At 36.8% G+C, this 14,565-nt stretch overlaps 1 protein-coding gene across 6 annotated transcripts in view; it reads right to left on the bottom strand.

Moving 5' to 3' along the window:
* Positions 1-14,565, bottom strand: part of sgip1 (SH3 domain GRB2 like endophilin interacting protein 1) — a 57,844-nt gene that overhangs the window by 15,229 nt on the left and 28,050 nt on the right. For 4 of the 6 annotated variants that reach the window (XM_023339501.1, XM_014470573.2, XM_023339503.1 and 1 more), the window contains exons 4-15: positions 13,994-14,056; positions 12,964-13,027; positions 12,236-12,408; positions 9,837-9,845; positions 7,364-7,375; positions 5,604-5,625; positions 5,413-5,497; positions 3,662-3,744; positions 2,877-2,957; positions 2,209-2,283; positions 1,079-1,843; positions 36-157 (exon numbers count right to left, since the gene is read on the bottom strand). In XM_023339501.1, the coding sequence (XP_023195269.1) occupies positions 36-157; positions 1,079-1,843; positions 2,209-2,283; positions 2,877-2,957; positions 3,662-3,744; positions 5,413-5,497; positions 5,604-5,625; positions 7,364-7,375; positions 9,837-9,845; positions 12,236-12,408; positions 12,964-13,027; positions 13,994-14,056 (1,554 nt within the window). The remainder of the gene's footprint in view (positions 1-35; positions 158-1,078; positions 1,844-2,208; positions 2,284-2,876; positions 2,958-3,661; positions 3,745-5,412; positions 5,498-5,603; positions 5,626-7,363; positions 7,376-9,836; positions 9,846-12,235; positions 12,409-12,963; positions 13,028-13,993; positions 14,057-14,565) is intronic. The other 2 variants (XM_023339502.1, XM_023339499.1) reach the window with 2 other exon arrangements.

The following is a 14,565-nucleotide window of genomic DNA, read 5'->3' on the forward strand; positions in this document are numbered from 1 at the left end:
TAAACTTATCACAAAAAATACAAGGTCGATCTTACCACATCTCCAACAGCAGGTTTCCCAGGAGGAAGCTTGGGTCGTGAAGGAGGCCGAGGCGGAGGTGGGGGTGGGGTTGGGCTGACTGATGAGGGGGTGGAAGGTCTTACAGGTGAGGAGGAACCTGAAGATGAGTGTAGAAACCAAACAAGGCTCAGATATAGTTCAATTGCACAATTAAAACACTTGCAGCAAGTTACATTACTAATGAAATTTACTAAACTTAAATTAAGTAATAAAACTGCAAATAAAATGACGAGGAACAGTGCATTGCACATTTCCTGGAATAACAAATATGCTTCAAAAGCCTTAAAATAAGGCAAATTATTCCAGTAGCATAATCCCACCTTGACAAAGGCTATTATTTCAGAAAAATGTCCCATATATTGAAATTGTTGTTTTATGCTAAATACCCTGTTCCACAGTTATTGTCAACCATCACTTCTAAACAGTGAATGTGACTTAAGAAGTTAATCAGAGTACAAATTAACTTTAATTAGTAATCCATCATGAAGTCATGTTATTTGTCTCATCTCTAAACATAAAATGAAAAACAAAAATGTTATTTCTCTAATTCATAAGTTTCTGGTCATAACACGTCTCTGAGTTCAAAACATTTATAGGACGTTGCATTATTTTTCTCCTTGTAAGAACAGCAAATGCTTATAGTTCTGTCTAATAAAAAACAACAAACAGATAAGTTTTTGATATATAAAGGTAACAAAATGGCAATAATAAGACAATATTTATGCTGCAAAACAAAAGCTTTGTAGATAGGTTAAGTTTAAAAACTACTCATAATTCAGTAAAAACAAATCACTCAGCAAACATGGTGTGGAAAAATAACATTCTGTATTCATCTGAGTTAAACAACACAGTCCCTCCCCTCCAAACATCTGTTCAGTCTGTGCAAGTTTAATAGCAAGGGTGCCACAATCCATCTGGCAGTCTGTCCCTGTCAACACCAATGAACTGAAACGTTTTTATAGTCAATACAAAATCATAACATGGCATCTGAGAACTTCCAATATTAGTAAGTACTCACCACTATTTGTCCCTCCTGCTCCAGTTGTGGGGCCTGGTGATGAAACTACTGCACGGTACGTTGGAGGAGGAGGAGGCGGTGGGGGTGTGCTCCGACTTTCCTTGCTGGCATCTTTGGGAGAGGTGATTGTTTCACCTCCTTCCTCTTTGGGATGAAAGGTGTTTGTGTTCTTAGACTGCTCCTCTTGAGAGAGGACAAGGGGTGATGGGATTGAGGAAGCTGAGGGTTCTTCAGAAGGTAGAGTCACCACTTCACGGGTGCCATCCTTGGGGGCGGGGACTGGTGGGACACCACCAGGTGAGCTAAGAGGAGGAGGGGAGGAAGCTGGAGGTGATGTATGCTCCTTTAATGCAAGTGGGGGAGAAGAGGCGATGGAGGGTGGATTTTGGTCTTCTGGTGTGGAGGGACCTGAACGTATAGGAGGCAAGAAAGGCTCCTCTGACGGAGGTGGCGAGGTTGGAAGAGGAGGAGGCGAGTCTTCTTTTGGGGAAAGAGCGATGGGGAGAGGAGGAGGTGATGTAGGTAGAGGTGGAGCTGGGGATTCAGGTGGAGGAGGTGCTGGCTCTTCAGGAGGGGGTGGTGAAGAGGGCATATGTGGTGCAGGTTCCTTTGGTGCTGGTGGTCCAGCGGGAGAGTGTTCACTGAAGCAGACCCACTTGTCGTCTGTATCTTCACCAGCAGGGGGAGCCACCTCCGGTCCAAAAATGTTGTCCAGGTCTGCTATGGAGGGCTTCCTGCTTGAGTCATTTGCATCTGCTGTTGCTTCTGAAATAGAGACCAGAGTTAAATTGAATGTTACTTTATTTAAACATTTCTGGCATGTAAAGTTTTGATTTTTATAAATTTGACAAGTATATTTATATAATGCTAACCTTTTAAAAATGTTGTCTTTACTTGTCAATGACAATTTATTTATAAAGCAGCTACTAACTACACCAAAGTGCTGCACAGTATTTTTTAAAACTTATGTAAAGCATTTTATGTTAAATTTGATTTTATGAAAAGAGCTCAATAAAAACTGTCCGTTCAGCCATTTCATGCACAGTAGGTTGTTTAAATAAAATTAGGGTTAAATATGTTTATCATTAAAAGATTTTATGACAATTAAAAAAGGTAGAAGAAATTCTCACCAGCAGCATCTGGAGAAGGGGCTCCAGTTGTTGGGGGTGAAGTTGGGACATTCTTAGGTGGAAGGGGAGGAGGAGCTGAAAAAATGTTAAGAATGTTATTGAATAGTTGATAGATTTAAACTATAACTGTTCCAATATTCTTGTAACTATAGGGTGTGTTACACAGAATGCAGATTTCTGGTACAAATAAAAAAACAAGAGTGTCAGCAAATTAACTTGTATTGACTTAAAAACAGTGAATGTTTGGTTTCTTAGATAGGAATTACTACATCTGTCAAAAAACAGCAATACTGCTTACGAGGAGAACAGAAAAACCATCCATCATGCAGCACAGAACCTTACAATTCAGTCACCACCATGCCAAGTGCAAGGATGGGGCAGCAAAAGAGGAAGGGGTTGGTGCAAAATGAGCACAGAACCTTTGCTGTAAAACATACGTCAACCAATAATAAATGCTGTGGTTGTGTAATGGCTAATGAAATGAAACGGGAAACAACTCTTGTGGGACATGGAGAGGATCATGACCACATGGCTGTTTGATCAGGACTGTTTGCTAGGTCTGTTTGTTAGTCAGATGATGAGGGAGTTCACAGGGCGAGTTGGTGGGTCTGTGCAGTCATTCAAGGCAGACGAGGAGCTGTGACACAGTGTGGAATAATGAAACTTACTTCCTGTGGGGAAGGACCTCGTTAAAGAGGATTCAGGCTCTGAGAAAGAAGTCCCCCACACATCGGGCTCAGAAAGAACCACTAAGTGCAGGAGGGGACACAGAAGGTCAAGTGAAGGAAATTAATAGTGGGTTTCTCATTCTTTTAAATATATATATTTTGTAGGGAATAAAACATTAATCAACTTGTAATAAAAGTCTTAAATCAGGTAAGAAAATCTGTTAGCAGTTAAGAAGTGCTAGCTGGAAGAAAAAAACGATGATACAGAATGAACAAACTGGCAAACAAAGCTTATAAGTACTGCATGTCTATTATAAAATGACACATGAGCAGCTACACCTGTGTGAATCAATGTATAGTGGTATTTTATATCACCTTGAGGTCATTATGCCCGAGATGGAACTTATGTAACAGCTAATTGCTTTTTGATAGCCTGCAACTGAAAACCTAGAAGATTGAATGTTAGCAGTGACAATAGAACCAATGTATTAACCAACCTGCAATATACCTATAAGTGCAACCTTAGGGGTTATCTTCAGCTTTGACCTTAGCAAAGACACGCTAAATTCACAACTACTGCAGCGAGTTCAAGAGGAGAAGAATTATGTAAAGAGATGAGCGGAAGGCGAAGAGAAAATGTGTTGACAGTCAAGTAAGACTAAGCTGACAACAAAAGAGACACAGCAAGAATATTTTCAGAAAGTCTCCATTAATCAATCCAAACAAAAACATAGACACATTTAGAGGATAAAGAGGGATGATGAATACAGGAAGAGAACAGTTACCTTCAGTTTTCTGTTCTCTGAAGGCTGTTTCTAACGGAGGCCCAAATAAGGCTGTGGTGTCTTCAGGGACTGTTTGCTGATTGCTGCAGCGGCAACAGAGTGAGTTAGAGAAGAAAAGTGTTGTCATTTCACCAAATAGTCAGTTAACTACTTTAAACCTGCTATGACACATTACAGTACAGTCAAGTAATGCATTGCAAGTCATCAAATTGTCATCACAAATTAAAATTTCCACCAGACTTTATTGATGGCATGTAAGGGTCGATCAATCCATTTATACTCAACAAGAATTTTCATTTATAAAGAGGGAGGCATTCAAATAACTGAGACAAAAATGTTATTTTCTGAAAATAAGATTTTTGTCATTGGGATTAAAAGGGATCAGGTCAATTGGAACCATTTTCATCACTTTTTAAAGTGTATTAATGTATTGTACATGACGTATAATTATTAATCCCTAAAGTTTGGTTTTAATTAGCTTTTATTAAAGTTTTCCAACTCAAAGGGCAAGAAAACTCTTGATTGGTCGACTAGCTGCAAACAGTTGTTTATTTTGGTAAAGGGTTTGTCAAACTGCCCACCAATATGATTTATTAAGGAATGTAAGACATGACATGAAATCCAGCATTTAATTTAACTTTAATTTACTGCCTGACTCACTTAATTTGAGTCAGCCAGTAAAAGTTTGCTCACATTGACCATGTACACAATTGGCAAAAAAATGCCCTCTTTAACATGATTATAACCAATTTGGAAAGTTTCATAAATGCACTGCTTCCAAGTAGGGAGAGAGTACAAATAGTGGGATATAGTAACTTATTAAAAATCCATAGAATGAAAAACAAATACATGAGCCTTCTTGGAGTAGTTGTGAAAACTCTTGCACCAGTATTGAGAAGAAGAAAAACTGCAATAACTGCATTGGTCATGTGGAGATACAGTGACTGACTAATCTCTGTCTCTATGTGCAGAGAGAAGAGGCAATGTGACTTATCTGACTCTTCATGACTCAACAGACAAAACAATGAACACTGAAACAACTGGACAACAAAAAGATGACAATCAAGCAAACCACTGGAACCATTGTAGCATGATTCACCTCCACAGAACTCACAATATAAACAACTGTTATTAGGCATTCATACAAGAGTAATATTAGATTTAGCGCTTAATACACAACACTGTTGTGCAAACTGACAGCTTTGCAAGTTTTATGGAGTACACAGATTCCCACAAGAACAACAAAAATGTTTGAAGAAGTTGTTCAAAATTCCTAAGAGATGGTAAAAGTGGGGCAGTCTTGCAATGAGGTCTTATACATTAGAAGAGCAAAGAGTAATATCAAGAACATTATCTAAAAAATGTCCTATTTCTGAGCTCCACTGCAGTACTGGGGTGATTCTTCAAAGAAATTATTTAGCAAGCATGAATACAAACGCTGTCACACTTCAGATTTTTATTTGATTTAAAATAAGCTCTTGAATAATTTTCTTTCCAAGTGGATGATCAAATCTAATCCAAATGAAGTTATGTAATATTAAAGCTTGTGACTGCACAGTGAGAAATGTGAAAAAGTTCAGTTTTTTTGTAAAGGACTGTAAAACAGCTGCTATACAGAAACAGTCTTTTATTTAATGATAAATGCTTCGAAGGCTTTTTACAAGACAAAATGGCAACACTATTTAATACACAAGCAGCAATTGATCAATTTTCAGAAATAAAATGCATAAAGTGAGAACCATGCCTCATACCTGGGTGGTTGTGGTGCTGGAGCTGGTGTGGGGGCCACAATGGGAGCAGCGGGAACGGCACGCCTTGGCCTGGCAATTTCCTCACCTGGGAGCATGAAGGAAAAGATTTTTTATATTTATATCCCATATATTTAGTGCTTTACAAAAAAAAACACAAGTCTGGACTGAAGGGCAGTAAGAATGTTACTTACTAGATGTGTTCCTTTTAATACCCTATCACATGGAAAAAAGAAAAAACAGTAAAGTATAAAAATGCTAAAAAGAAGAGGTACAAAGTAACATATTTACATTTTCCCTCTATGCTCAGATGAAGCAAATACTTATTTGTAATTCCTAATTTCACTTACATGAAAAAATCAGCTTTAGGCTTGTTCAAAGAGTAGGTGGCAATAATTCAAGGTCCTTCACCATAGTGTTTTTTCCTAAAGTAAAATAATCCCATGGTGAAAAATGTAGAGAAAGCCAACCATTAATATTTAGTTTTCTACAAAATCACACATAACTTACAAGCACCCCTCACAATGCCGACACAAATGTAAAACAACCCGTTTTTAATGTTTGTTTTTTTTTCGCACAGACTGTCTAAGAATTTTTAATTAGTATTTCTTTTTACTTTTTGGTTCCTTGGGAATCTAAATATGACCAGACGCAGAAACCCATTTTTCATAACTGGCTTATGGGATTTAAGAGGGTCTAAGTTAATCTCATCACCAAGAAAAAAACCTCCCTTCAAAGCTGGCTGCAGAGAACTACAGCAAGGAGTTGCATCTTGGGGACCCCAGTGTCTGTAACAATGCCTCTATCTACATGCCAATCGGTTGTTTAAAAAGTAAGCCCAGAAAAGTAGAATGAGAAGACATTGTAATATTTCTGCAATCTGATATTGTGCAGCTTTATGTGGGCTTTGAGGTTACACATGGAAACAAAGAATGAAAAGCAACTAAACTCAGCTCAAGATGTGCATCGCATTATGAACTCTTTGAGCATATTTTAAGTAATTTTGATAGCTTTAACTCTCCAAACATACAATTAACCTTGATCAATGATCTTTCTAAATAAATTGGTTGCATTAATGAATTTAGGAAAAGCAGTTATTTTCTGACCCTTTGACCCACTGAACAAATGAACCAAAAATGTTAGTGTGAGATTTTGTTGCTGCAGTGTTGGTAATAAATATGGAGGCAATTCAATTGATTTTAATTATATTGGAGCGTTAAATCCTCTTGGATGAACATGTAGGACCTGTGCGTACTTGAATTATTACCACCCACAGTGCGATCAGCACCACTTGCATGTGCGTATAATAAAGCATAATTCTACTACTTACTAGAAAAAAAAAACTTTATTAGATTCATATAAGAGAAAATTTGCATTTTAGAAGTTCTCTGCTGCCTGCTGTAACAAGAAAGCAGTGGCTTGTCATCAAAGCTTTAAAAAGCTTTTAATTATAAGCTTTTTGAGGTGTAAGAAGTAGCTTGTGACAGTACATAAAGTGTGAGACAGAGACAGTTGGGTCTTAAATTTCTCTGACAAAGTGATAATCCAGACATTATTGTTTTTTTTCCCCGCTGTGATCCCAACAGAAATATGAATTCATAGTGGGGAGGACACCACAAGCAATCAAAGGCTGGGGTGTGTGAGAGGAGAGTGTGAAAGGAGGGGAGGACACATGAGGAGATGAAGAGACACGATGGAGAGAGACTGGAGTGAGACATCAAAGAGCCAGCTGTCAAAAATGCAAATTATCACCAAAGCAGACAGAAAATTTGAACATAGTAATTCAAGATGGAAAACCAAAACATCTTTAAGACTAGTGATCTGAAGAATTAGTAAATAAAAATTTCAAAATGCTTATTTTAGCTGAGAAAATTTCAACTCCTCCTGAAGGGTAAAGGAAGTCATATGATATATTTAGTGTCACCCCAGTTAGACAGATGGAAAGGACACTTACCGGGCTACGTCTCTGTGACCAGCATAAAGGAAGAGAGAAGAGATACCTGATCAGAGAGTGACAAATCAGTAAAGAGGACAGCATGTGCATCAGAAGAAGACTGTTTGGGCCTGGCTGACTGTCATAATTCATGAGTAATATTTTTTCTGTTGAATTTAGTGAAACATTTCTTCAAAACATTTAGTCAAGATTGCTCAGGGTGATTTATTGAAACGGATATGTATGTTTGTAACTACAGCATTGAAAATGCATTTGCCAGCCTACTGTGACTGGACAAAATCCAAAACATGTTGTAGATCTGCCTTATTAATTCTGTTTCTTTAACGCCTGTATCCATTTGCTGCAGATCAGTCTGATGTTAAAACAGAAACTCTGCCACCTAATCCCAGCAAGGTTCCTCTCATTTCCCTACGTATCTTCCCATCTGCCCTCTTCCACTTTTTAATTTCTGCTGAAATCACTCCATCTGCTTGCATCAGATCCACCTCACAGCAACCATCTCTCCCTCCATTCTCTCACTCTTTTGCTTGCCCCAGTTGTGCAGTGAGCCATGAGTGATTAAAGTGATGTAACAGAGGGTGGGACATGCTGGTGGTAGGAATCCATATAATTGGATAAAGTAGTGAAGGAAAGACCTTGGTGAAGGCTGACATAGCCAATTGCTGCAGCTCTGCTGAACGTAAACAGGAAGTGCACCAGAGCTGAAATCCTTAGTCGAATTAAAGCACTACTATTGGTTTATCAAATATTGAACATGTGACAAAATATAGATACAAATTTTAAATTTTTTAAAATGCTATACTGTTTTTGATATTTGTAAAAGACTAAAGGAATATTACATTATCGTGGATGTTAAACTCCGGCGAGTTGGCTACATTTTAAGCAGACAAATATTACTATCTACAACAGACTAAAATAATGATAAATATGGAAAATATTAAAAAATGTAAAAACAAATTCCAGTTTTCCTTTGGAATAAATGCAAGTATAAAAAATATAAAATAGATGTGGATTTTGAGAGGTTGTCAGTTTTCAGTATGACCCGATACTTGTTTCTTTTAGATTGTATAATCTCAGTATTTGGACTGAGAACTAGCAGACTAAAGGCTCCAGAACGAATTAAAATCAGATCAGTCAAAGACAACAGAAATACACCTTAAAAAAGCTCTTGCACTGTATGTAGCACAGCAAGAAAGAACAAATCAGAAGTGGTTTCAAAGCAGCTGGGCAGGTACAAAAGCACAATGCTTCTCTAAAGTCTATATCCGTTAAAAAAATCATTAAATATTTCTATTTTTAATGTGATATAAAACCTATGCAATTCAACAGAGGCAGAATCAAATGTGTAAGACAGGAAAATGTAAGAAAAGAAATACAATCAGTAATCTGCACTGATTGAGGAAAGTGTTGATTCAATTTCAGAATTCAGTCTGACTTAATGAGAATCTATCAGCATACCACATCTTGCCTTGGCTAGATCTGTCCACTACACCAAACAAAGGTTCTCCATGTCCACAGCTCTCCTCAAGTGATCATGTAAATTTTCTGCCAGTTTTGGATTTGGACAGTTACTACGTCATCCGAAAACCTTAATGTTTCTCTGGTGCACTCATTTGTTTAGGTGAATGTGATGTTGAAAATGTGAATACCTTATAATCTTTAGCTTTGGGCCTGAAATTATTTGTATTTGAAGCTATTTGTAATTTAGTACAATTGGTGAATAAATTCAGTACCACTTGAAAAAGGTAAAGTGGAACTGATATTTCCACTGCGTTTCACTGAATGTGTATTCCTCTTTTATTATGCTTTTTTTCTGCCAAATATATCTTTTGGAATTGTGGCCCAAAGGTGAACTTTGGTCTCATCAAACCATATCATTTTTGTTTGTTTTAGGAAATATCTGTCAGGCCTGGATGATTTCCGGGAAAGGCAAAGCTTCTGCATTGCAATATGTTCTTAGTCCAGGCATATGAGGAACATAGCGTACTTCTGTTGCACATACAGGAACAACACCTGTATGTTCCTGATTGTTGTCCCTAATCGGAGTCAACAATACAGATGTTGTTGTCCCTGATTAGTTTTAAAATGCTGTGGATTTTGTTGTACTCTTTGTCCTGACTTGTACCTTTGCACAATACGGCTGGATCACTTCCATGTTTGTTAACCTCTCTGATTTTATTAAGAGTTATAAGGTAGGAAGCATAAAGACAAAAGGAGATTTGGCACTTTTGGGATGTACTAAATCTGCTTTAGATTTAAATAGACAAAACTCAACATTGGCCATTTACCTTACAAATACAAGACTAGTAATTATGTCATCCCAAACTGATTTCACACTTTGCCCCAAATCTAGTTTGCATATCAACAGCCACAAAAACATAGCACATGCATTTGTAAGTAAGACATTTTTAGAGCTAAAAGAGCACATAGTTAAGAAATGCATATAAAACAAAGATAAAAAGCAGAGTCTTACCGGACTCCTCTACAGGGGTTAGGGTCATTTTAGGCAGCAAAGCAAAAATAATCAAAGGAAGAGAAAAAGGTAACAGAATGTTAAAAGGCTGAGAGAGTGTTATAAACACAAGCAAAGCAGACATGGAAAGTGATCTCCATTTAATGCAGTCGTAAACATATTTGGTGACAGTTCTCTGAGGAGAACTGGATAAGTTGTCAACAGATAATTTGTGTGAAGCTTTTGTGTGAAATAAGATATAATCCTGCATCATCAATGCTTCATCACAAACACTTCTTAACTCTGACAAAGTTTTCACAATCTGGGGTCAGAAGAATATTAAGGCTTTATACAATGAAATACCCTCCAACAGTCTAAAGGAATAGACTTATATGCACCAACTGGCATTTCCTGGTTGGTAAAGATTTCAGAACTTCTTCTGGGTCTAACCTACAAGTTCTAATTTTTTATGTGGACAAGGACTAGATGTTCTTTCATAGAATGGTGATCATATATCTAATATAAAAAGTGAGACAATAAAATAATATGCCCCTTTATGCCATGAATAGCGTGTCTCTAAATCTGATTTGTTTATTATGAAACTGAGAAAAGAGCTTCAAATAACACAATGTTTAATCATGACTGAAAATAGTGAAAGTTTAGTTTTGAAAGAAATTCAGATCTTTCAGTATTTTAGCTGCTAATCATCTTTCAAAGTCCATCAAGGGAAAATTGGCAGATGCCCTTCTCTGGTCAACTGATTGGTACATTTTTAGTTAATATGCAAGTGGTAAGACCAAACCTGTCACACAACCAAGAACCACATTTTTTAATTATTAATAATTAAACATTAATAAGACAATGCAGCTGCTAAGCAATATGCCAACAAAAAGTATTTTTCTGCCCAGCAGCACACTCACAAATACTGAAAACTGAACAAAAATCCTAATAAATTTGTTATTTTGTGTTTTACTCAAAGCCTTCCATACATGAACCAAAACAATAAGAGCATAAAAAGACCTTCACACCTAATAAGGTTGACAAAGCCACTGGGTGAACCCACTGAAACTGGATTAAATTATTGAGGACAGAAGCTCAAATGACCACAGGTAATGTCCTTGTACTGTGAACTGAAACACAAGTTCACTGTGCCCACTTTCCTATGTGAATAATTTAAAGCAGACACCTAAGCTAACTGTCCTGACTGGGGAAACACAAGGCTGGAGGCCTGCAGACCAAAAGGCATAAAAAAAGCTGAGGACTGCCTGCGGAACCCTGCTGCAAACGGCAGACTGCATGATGGGCATGAAATGATTAAGTTCTCACAGGGACTTAATGTTGTGCTGCCTGGCAGCTGTAAACTTGTGGTTTAAGATGTAGACATTCTGAATAACATTAAATTACTTCAGAATAATAAGAAAAAAATATAAAGTATTATAGCCTTACAAAGTAGCTACATAAGTTCCAAGACTTCCAAAATGACTTAAAGCTTTCAGTTTAGTATTCATACCAAAAAGCATGCATCCTTGCTCTGCTAAATTATTGACAAGAAGCTAAATATATACTGTTAAAATAATATGTTAGTGCTAAGCAGATGGCTCTAAAATGATTTTAATACAAGTATATCTTAAATACTAATGAAAATGTATGGTTATTTATATAAAAAGGTGGAATTCATTTAGAACAATTTCACTCAGAGGAGTGGATTTGAAGAATTCATTTGTCCTTGTTTAATTTGTTTTAGATTACAGCTAATAAAAATGCTTCTATTTCTCTTAAAATTAGAATTTCAAAAACCAACAAAAATGGACATTTAGTGCAGTAATGTCATCTTATGGTACTCTACAAAATCATGGGAAAGACCGCTGACTCAACAGTTGTCCAGCAGACAGTCACTGACACCCTCTGCAAGCATCAATAGGTCATTGCGAAAGAAGCTTGCTGCTCACAGAAAGCTGTTAACAAGCACATTAATGAAAAGTTGAGTGGAAGAAAATGGTTTGGTAGAAACTGCTGCACAATAATCTGTCACTGTCACAGTATTTTGGGGAAGATTCACAATGTGTCAATACGTTATACACACACAGACATACAGCTAGGAACAAAATTATTAGCTTTCCTATGAAACTTGTTGTAAAAATTGTGATTAGAATGTCACTTGACATTTTCACTTTGCATGTATTGAATGACTATAAGAGGAGTTTTACATTTTAATGGAGCTGTTGACTTAAATTATATTTTTGATTGTATTCTAATTCATTGCGACGTGCTTCTACAAGTGAATAAAAAACCTCTAGCTCTAGTAAAGATAAGACACAAGAATGAGCTATACACACATGTAACAATAACTTAAAGCATCACAAATCAAGTCTGCTAATGAAGGACAGCAGAAGGAGGGCATAACCGTTGGGGTTACTCACCATAGGAGACGGGGACAGGGCTATGTTTCCTATGGAAGCTTTGAGCTCATCAACCGAAGGAGCCGATATGACACAATCAGCTGGCAGCGGTTTGATTTTGATTTTGAATTTCTTCTTGTGGTCCTCTTCCTCCTCAGACTCGTCAGATGAGAAGAAATGGGTCTTTTTGGTAGGTGAGGGCACAAAGTCAAAGAAAAAGTCCAAAGGTAAAACAATCCAGCTGATTTGACCTCTAACTAGGATCTCATTTTAAATATGGAACATTTAACACAGTATTTCATTACAGGTAAAACAAAAACCCTGTTTCTACTTTGTGATGCAGTGTCTGCTCCTAATTAAGATATTTTCCTTTTCAGGTTCAAACAATTGTCCCTTTAATTGTTCAGTTGCTGTCAAACTTAAAAACAACAGTAACTCCTCTGCACAGTCTGATGAGAAACATTCAAAAGGTGACAGAAAACAACATCGCCTGAAAGGTTACAAAATATAAAACTAATCTAGACGTGCCAGTTGATTAGTGTGATGTTTCACAGAAAGGTTATAAGGTTTTTACAAGACATTTGAGGTATAATACTGTAATACAATTACTAATATGACACTGTTGTGCATAATCTTTTAATGATCTTCTCAAGATATTCTTTGAAAACAAAACAACTGCTCTGTTTAAAGAGATGTGAAAGAATTTTGTCATTGACTAGCAATGGTAAATCAACTTGTGCTGAGGATATCTCCTTCCTCTGACTCTTCATCAGGTCTGATACTGTAGCCTTCATCATCCAACTCAGGGGAGTTCTGAAACACACAAACTGTAAATCAGTACAAACCTATAAATGTGAGTACAGTTCAAATGTTAACATTAAATTTCCAGTTGTGACAAATACTGTTCATTGAAGCAAAACAGTAAATTGAAAAAGTCATGCTTGTCATTGACTGATACAAATATAGGTATAGCTCAGTTACTGATATCAATGTACAGCAAAGTGCTAAAACTTTCTATTATGAAGCCTTGTCTTTCCTTGACTTGTTCCGGACACTTCCAGTCAGCTGGTTGAAACATGCCAACTATATTCTCTTCTACCATTTACAACAAAAATAAATTTGTCTGTTTGGTTATATCTGGTTAACTAAAGAGCGCTGCCCATCCGTCTTACTAATATGACTATGAGTATTAAAACTGTACAGAAACCTCTAAATATGAACAAATCTGCATGACCAAACACCAATTGTCCTCTACATAAGTATGTGCAGGACGGGAGTAGTTGGCTTTAACGCCAAACCGCTGCACACCTATCACTACATTCATTTTGCCTTTAGGCTCCATATGATTTCTTGCTCTCTTCCATAGCCAGAGACATATGAACGGGAGTGGAGGGGGGAGTGCAAAGCTTCTGTTTTACCCTGGATAATGCTGTACAACAAGATCAAAGCAAACATTATAGGAAACATTCTTATAATTGTAAGAATCGATATAACGATTTAGTAGCAATAGGAATAATACCTGCTTTTCTGTTTGCATAAAACAAATCATTTTGGGGTTTTACTGTTAATTATTTGTGTTGACACAAAATTATGTGTTTTAATTGATGGTTAAAATTTGTTCTTATTCTGGCCTATGTTTATTTACCAACTACAATTTCTTTAAGCAACCAGTGATAAAATAAGGTCAACATTAACTCTAAAGAAGGCTTAAGTTTTGGTATGTGATTTGGTGCAGAAGAAGCACCACTTCACCAACTTAAACTAAATAACTTTACTTACGTATCTTTCCCAGTCGATATCTCCATAGAAGCCATTCGGGGCTCCATTTGTCTTCTTCTGGGACTGAGAAGAGAGAAGCTGTTTGATTAAAATCCCTCCAGACACTGAAGAAAGAGTGAGTTATGTAAGACTCCACTTTATCTATTGCAAACTACAACTCAGCAGGATTCTTGTGCAATTGGATGTTTTTCTCAGACGCTATTTTGTTTTCAGATTTTTCCACTTTTCTGAAGCTTTGGGTTATCAAAATAACAACACTAAAACCAATAAGTTGCATTTTTATAAGCCATATTTGAAAAAAAGGTTAATTATGAGGACAAAAGTATTCTTGCTCCAAACATTGCACTGAACGTTTCCTTGTTTTCATCTACTATGTGATTCTGACAGCTTGTTAATGAAATAATAGCTCAGGGAGTAAAGCTCAGTGGGAGACTGATGGAATAAATAACAAGCTGCAGTGTTTTTACTGATACTAAATTCTACCCAGACACAGCACTACTCTAAAAGCTTGTCTATTCTAAAAGGCTGAGTTCAGTACCGATTCAATCTCTTGGGGTTCCTGGCAAGCAAAA

The sequence above is a fragment of the Xiphophorus maculatus genome, chromosome 9 (genome assembly GCF_002775205.1).
Source record: "Xiphophorus maculatus strain JP 163 A chromosome 9, X_maculatus-5.0-male, whole genome shotgun sequence".
In the NCBI taxonomy this organism is placed as follows: domain Eukaryota; kingdom Metazoa; phylum Chordata; class Actinopteri; order Cyprinodontiformes; family Poeciliidae; genus Xiphophorus; species Xiphophorus maculatus.